The 7,432-nt window shown below is 34.2% G+C and overlaps 1 protein-coding gene across 1 annotated transcript; it reads left to right on the top strand.

Annotated features, from left to right (window-relative positions):
- The first annotated feature begins 1,814 nt into the window (after positions 1–1,814).
- On the top strand, positions 1,815–4,221 carry fitm2 (fat storage inducing transmembrane protein 2). The gene is made up of 2 exons (XM_087782409.1): positions 1,815–2,023; positions 3,155–4,221. Exons 1-2 carry the CDS (start codon positions 1,851–1,853, stop codon positions 3,762–3,764), a joined length of 783 nt encoding a protein of 260 aa, XP_087638535.1. The 5' UTR covers positions 1,815–1,850; the 3' UTR covers positions 3,765–4,221.
- Positions 4,222–7,432: the final 3,211 nt, after the last annotated feature.

The following is a 7,432-nucleotide window of genomic DNA, read 5'->3' as shown; positions in this document are numbered from 1 at the left end:
TCGCAGAAAGAACTAACATTTGAAATCTCATTATTTGTCATGAGCTCCTTGTAAAACTGAAGACAAAGTTCACCTAGAGACGACACATCATTAAAATACAAATTTGAAAACGTTACAGTCATCATTGGATTCCTCAGAACTTCCTCTCTTCGATACTAATAAAGTCCGTTGGAGATTTTAAACTGGGCCAGACTCCCCTGGTTCTTCCATCCAGAACTGACAGCGATCGATGCCTCTGGAAATCCTGACGTATGGTCGAGAATATTAAATCATAACTGCAGGAAGCTACTTCACGATGTCGCCAGATATAGACCAGATGGTAACAAATCAGTCACAGTACTTCGAAATTTAGTGAATTAAGAATTTATTTTTGCTATTTTTGTTACTGATTTGGTGAATAAAAAATGGTCTCTCATCATCACTTCTGCACAACACTATTTGTTCAATCTTCAAGATGAAATATCTCAGATAGGATTCTCTCCAGGATCAATGTTTACATTGATATATAGTCAGTACAGCTTGTGAACTTGTGTGAGCGTGTGTGTGTGTGTGTGTGTGTGTGTGTGTGTGTGTGTGTGTGTGTGTGTGTGTGTGTGTGTGTGTGTGTGTGTGTGTGTGTGTGTGTGTTTGTGTGTGTGTGTGTGTGTGCCAAATGTCTAAGGGATTCTTCAGGAACAAGGATTTCCAGAGAGTCATTAGCTCTCATTTCATTGTGTTGTTGGATGCGAATTGTGTTGCCATTTATATAAATCCAACACTAACAAAATCTATAAAAGACATCATACAAATCTACTGACACGCAGACAATGTCAGGAAGTGCTTTCTCATGGGGTTTTTTCCCAATGAAATCAATGGACGATTGTTTTCAATGTCGATCTCACAACTTTGGTAAGCAAAAAGTAAGTGGATAATAATGAGCGAAAATAATTTCAGTCATAGTATTGAAAATATATTAAAGGGTAAATTAGTATATAATCCTAAAATAATATGTTTAATAAATAAAATGAATGAATTATATTTGGAAAAAAGTTAGAAATAAGTATATAAATCAGTTGAACAACTAGCTTTCGTTTCAATACCTTAAACTACTCAATTTTTAAACTAATATATTTTTTAGTATTAATAGGAAATGGAATTTGCTCAGTAAGTAGTTTAAAATACGATCAAAACGTATTTTGTTTTATTTTGTTTTTTATTTATTTTCCCCCTTTTTTTAAATTAAAGATAGAAACAAAGACATGCATACATTGGTCCGACACTAAATGTTAGATGTGCACTGACACCATGCCACATGCTAAAACATAGAAATGTAGAAAGAGATAATAATAATTATAAAAATGGACAAATTTACCTAAAAAGTTAAACTGAAACACCTCTACAAAAAAAACCCAAACCAATGCAAGATTAGAAGAAGCTTCTGTTCAATGCCTTGAATAAATTACATAAATCATTTCCTTTTTATTTTAATGAATAGTTTTGGAGTACTTTTTTTAAAAATTTAGTTGTGATATTGCATTGCATTAATTGCTTAACATGTTTTATCTTGGTGTACATAGAATACAACAATATGATATATCATATATATATATATATATACATTTCAAAGAATCCGCGCAGAAATTAAACAAAACAAAAAAATCAATAAATCGATATATGAATATATATTAGAGGGATGACTTTGTGAATAATTTAAAATTACAATTTTATTCCAATATTCCATTTATTTGCAATATCTTTTATTTGTATATATTTTCTAATTGTATCTTCCGGACACACGTCTTTGTTGACGGATATAAACGCTGTGACGTCACGGCTCCGCCCACTCCAGTCTCAGGTCAAAGGCGTCCATCATGGCGGCCGGGGACGTTATTGTGGATAAGTTGGCGAGTTTATGGAAGATTCATTCGGTCAGACAGAACTTTCCCTGGTTTTTTATCATCACATCAGTGGTGGGTTCCCTTTTAAAAGAGCTGGAGTTTGTTCCACTGTCGTACTTCAGCAGCAGCAAGAATGTCCTCAACGTGTAAGTGAAGCTCTCACAATGTAACGTAAATGTGTTTTATTTACTCAACATATCGTGTCGTTATCACCAGAATATATTCTTATAACAGTCATGCTGTAGATGTTAAGCTGTGTATTTGAATCCTCACTCGAACCAAGATGGTTTTGTCCAGTTTCGCTGTAAGCTATTTAATAATCGCTCAAGAGTCCGTGAACGCACCATGAGAGCTGGAAGTACATGTAGAATAAAGTATCAGCTTTAATGTGAGCAACACTAAGATGTTACTGTAGCTTTAAATGTCTATTATAATTAATTATGTTTGATCAATAATGTTTTTTAAGCTGTCACTATAAAATGTAAATCTTAGAAGAATATTTTTTATTATTTAACTGTTGTGTTTTTCAAGTATGTATTATTCTTTAAGTAATTTAATTCAATAATGTCTATATCTAAAGGTAGATTGTTGAAATATAAATACATTTTAAAGTTCGATTCTAATTCTAATAATTAAAAAATACATTTTCAAAATTAAATATTGTTTTCATTTAAATTAATGGTTAAAAATTCCATGTAAAAATGTTGGTGTTGGTATAATGGCGACACGGGACAAGAATTCCGAGCTACTAGATCGAACTCTCTGCCTGTCATGGTGACACTTACTAACATTTTAAATCAAATATCAGATTGTTTAATTCAATTGTTAAAAAAAAAAATCCACCTTTGAATAAACAAATGATTAAATGTATCAATAAAAACGCATTCATGAACCATGTTGTTTTTTGGATTAATTTATTTGATTTAATTTGATTTAATTTATAAATATGTCCACTTTAATTTAAATAAGTTTAAAGATTTGAAATGTTAAATTCCACCATTGAATATTCTATATACTTCCATACTGTCAAACCTCAAACCCTGCTACACAAATGAGGTCTTTTTTATTTGTTCAGGCTTGTCCTTGATTTTTCTGGAGCTCCTGTTGTGTTATCAGTTTTATCTTGACCTTTAAAATATATACTTTATTGAGTATTGTTTTGATTGTTTAAGCGCTTTGTGACCCTGGTCTAGAAAAGCGCTATACAAATAAAAATTACTTACTTACTTACTTTTTTCGCTTAAACAGTTATTTAATAATCCACTATCTTCTCGCAGATACTTTGTCAAGCTCTCCTGGGGATGGACCCTCATGCTGCTGAGCCCCTTCGTGCTCCTCACCAACTCCTCCTTCAGCTGGAACACCAGCTTCCTGGGCCGCAGGCTCCTGTCTCTGGTGGTGGCCACGCTCATCTGGTACGTCTGCACCGAGACCTTCTTCTACGTCGAGGACGTCACCGGCTCGTGCTTCCGGAGCGCGGCGATGGACGCCAGCGCCGAGGAGTTCACCTGCAAGCTGGACTGCAGGCGCGCCGGCTTCCACTGGCACGGCTACGACATCTCGGGTCACTCCTTCATCCTGGCGTACTCGTCCCTCTTCATCGTGGAGGAGCTGGCGGCCATCGTGTGGATGAAGACCCCCGGCCTCTCGTGGCAGATCAGGACGATGGTGAACCTTCTCTACGTGGCCCTGAATCTCCTGGTGTTGATCTGGGTGGTGATGTTCACATGCACCTCGCTGTACTTCCACGACCTGTCGCACAAGCTGCTCGGGACCATGTGCGGCTTGTTGGCCTGGTTTCTCACGTATCGGGTCTGGTACCTTCTGTCTTTCTCGCCATGGCTCCCCCCTCAGGAGTCGGCCAGAGAACACAAGCTTCACCCTTAAGTAGCTGTTGAGCCTTTAAAACAAAAAAAACACACCGTGGTCCAAGTTGCTATTTTAAATTCCGTGTTCACGAAGGTTTAAAAACTCCTAAAATGTTCTGAATGTAATACTAAAGCCTTCACGTCAAGCTGCCTACAAACACTGATGGGTGTGTGTGTGGATTTTGAATTCCAGAAATCCAGTTTTACTGATTTCTTAAACACCAAGATTAACACAACTAACCAGAATTAATTTTAATGACAACCTTGGACAAGTCACTACCTGTTTTTTTTCTCAGCTTTTAAGTTACATGTTTATTTAATGATGAAATATAATGGTTTGTGTTTAACGACCGAACGTATATATAGGTTTTAAAATTTGATGTGCATCTGACTTGTATTTATTTACATCCGAAATTCACCATTGATGCCTCATATCTAATGTATAATTGAAAATAAAAGTGGCGTTTTAAAAGCTCTGAATTTTTCTTTTTAAAGTTTAATATCTGAAATGTTGAACCTTTTGTTTAATTTAAATGTTTTTAATTTGAGTTCAATAGTTTCTTTATTAAAAGGATTATTTTTATTTTTATAATTAAATTAAAAGTTTGATTATACTTCTTATAAATAATTTCTACATTAAATGTTGCTTAATTTGTCTTTTAGATTCAATATAAAGATGTTAGTATAACAGAACAAACTTTCAGATAATCCCGGTAACATTTTATATTGAATTTAAAAGGCTATGAATTAAGAAAAAGTATTGAATTTATAACATTTATTTTTCAATGTTAAGATATATCCATCTCTACATGTAAAAAAAAAAAACGTGTTCCGATTGTTTAAACAATTGTTAAAACCTTTGAATAAACAAATTATTGAATTTAATTATTCAATAAAAACACATTCATGATCCTACATTATTATTTCCGTGGAGTCGACATAGTAACGGCAACAAACGACAGCGTACGTTCCATTTTCTTCATTTATTAGTCATTGATGGCAACTGAAAAAATTAAGGCTTATGAACAGACATCATAAAAAGCACCATAAATAAATGCATATATAGAGAATGTATAGAAATATAAAAGAAAAGGATTTAAAAAAATACTATAGTGAGTTATATCCACCGTCACAACGAGCACTCTTTGTGTGATGCAGGAGGTTCAGAAGCAGCCCGGCGCGTCACATGACCGTCACATGATCGTTTGTTCATTCTCTCCTATTTCCTTTAGTAGTAAAATAAAAATAAATACATTTTATTATTATAAGGTAGATATTCCCTTTCGATTGGCTCAGAATTGGCTTCACTCCCCAACAACATTGCTTAAAAATAATGGAGGATCAAATCTAATGGATAAATATGATCAAAAATGACGACGAAAATTGGCACATACCGGCTAACGCTAATGTTAGCTAACACAAGCTAACGTTAGCTTGATATTGCATTATCTATCCTCTCAATATCTAAGTGTATAGAAAGTATATTTTAGGCACAATAAGTTGCCACTTTATAAGGATTAATCTTCTATATTAATGTATGTTCTTAATTTTATTTTGCACTTGTGTAGTTTATTGAGGTGACGGTGATGATACTTTTTTAGCAACTCTTCTGTGTGTAAAAAATAAAATAAAAAATGCTTAAAAGCACTGTTTTGTCACTACGGTGAAGTGGTTATTATCGAGAAAAATTAGATAACATTATATAAATGTCTAGATATCAGCTCTTAAATTAAACCCTTACAAGCTATTTTTCTTCTTATCATTATGTTTCAACAAACAAATGAAACTATATTCAAATCACTTTATACACGACTATATTGTGCGTTTAATCCGGAGGAGGGTGAAAAACTGAATGAGGACGACCTTTAAAACCAAATATCTGAGATAAACTGTTGCTCTGCATCCTTTTTGAATGTGATTTGATATTTCAGTTTTTATCATCTTTGGTTTTTTCAACATCTCAGTTCACATCGCTCTCGAAAACAAGTCACATACTGGAAAAATGGTGGTGAAAAGATCAATGATCGTGTCTAAAATTTAGACTTTCATTCTCAGTATTGCTGAAACTTTCACACGTTTATTTGGGGGGTCGATGATTGTTTTCGTCGCAGAAGTACCGATGAAAAAACTATCTTAAGCTTGCATCATGGACGTGTAACATCGCCCACGCTTGCTTTGACCTCCTGCAGAGCCACAAAGACGAGTGACAAGTGGACCGAGTGTGTGTTTTGTGTGTAATCTCTGTGTGTGTAGAAAGAACATTTTTTTCTAGAGACGCACTTATTCACTTCAAGTAAAGGGGTCAACGACGTTTAAGTGTTTGGTTGATATTAATTTTTTATTTAAATTTCAAGGCCTTGTTCGTGTCGTGAGGACGAGTCGGCAGCAGTTTGTCCGTCCGGATATAATCCAAGAGATAAATAAATCATCGGTGATTCACCGCATCTGAAAATAGCTTCACTCCAGTCGTTCCAGAAAACTCAGCGACGCAACAATTATCAGCATTTATTTCCCTAATATTCCAAAAACGTGATTTTGTCGCCGCTCTTAACTATTCTTGGTATCTATACTAAAATGTATTTTATTTATATATAAAATAAAAATAATTCTGTGTTGTTGTCTGGGCCACTACGGTGTCCTGCAGGTAAAAATTAAGAAATGTCAGCAGCTGAGTTTGAAGTTGTTGTTTTTTTAATCGATATTTTGTTGTTAAAATAAATATAAAAATAGTGATTATGTAACATATTTGTCCAGACTTTGACGTTATTTATTGTCTCACTTGTTGCTGGCAGTTCCCAGCTATTGTTAGCTTGTGTAAGCTAACATTAGCATTAGCATGTGTAAGATAACATTAGCGTTAGCTTGTGTAAGCTAACATTAGCGTTAGCTTGTGTAAGGTAACATTAGCTTTAGCTCGTTTGTGTCATTTTTTTTTAAAAGCTACAATAAAATCGAATTAACACCCAATGTTTAACAACTTTGACAGCCTTTTTAAAAAATACATCATTGATGTCATTTGTTTTTATATTATAGTGGAAAAGAAGCGAATAAGGCAGAGATATAGTCCAGAGTGACAGGTGAGTGCTATAGATATATTTGTTTACATTCTGAGTGTAACAGTACTTTATATTGATATTGCAGTAACTCTCCACTCATACCAGAAAGTATCGCGAGTAGAAACAACACTTCAGAGTTGCAGGTAGGTCCCGTTGTTTTGAGATTTTATCTTCTAAATATTTGCCATTTTTTAAATGTATTTATCAATATTAAAGGGTTTTACTTTCATGAATAAAGAGGAAGATATATGTAACCGGAATTTTAATAATATAAGCTAATTTTTCTAACAAATATATTTCTTGAACAATATAAGCGTCACCCCAAATATTATACTTATTTTTTAAAGTAGTTTCTAAATGAAAACTACAGAAAAAGGCAAAATGAAATTGTAAAAAGGAATGCTGCCGTACGCTCAAAACTTAATTTTACGTCATTAGAAACGTGTCGCTCACTGACAAAAGCTAGAATGTGAATAAGTGTGTTTCCAGAACGTGTTGAGATTCCACTGATGTTCTTTCTACCATCTGGCAGTTTCTGGCAGAGCAGCCAATGTTTCTGTCTGCTTTGATTCCCGTGTTTACTAGTCGCACCTCAGGATGATGGAAGTGTGTAGAGCAGCTATTAATAACA

The sequence above is a fragment of the Callionymus lyra genome, chromosome 19, assembly GCF_982586985.1.
Source record: "Callionymus lyra chromosome 19, fCalLyr1.hap1.1, whole genome shotgun sequence".
Classification (NCBI taxonomy): Eukaryota; Metazoa; Chordata; class Actinopteri; order Syngnathiformes; family Callionymidae; genus Callionymus; species Callionymus lyra.
Note: the sequence above shows the minus strand (reverse complement) of the source record. Positions and strands in the feature narration are given on the sequence as shown.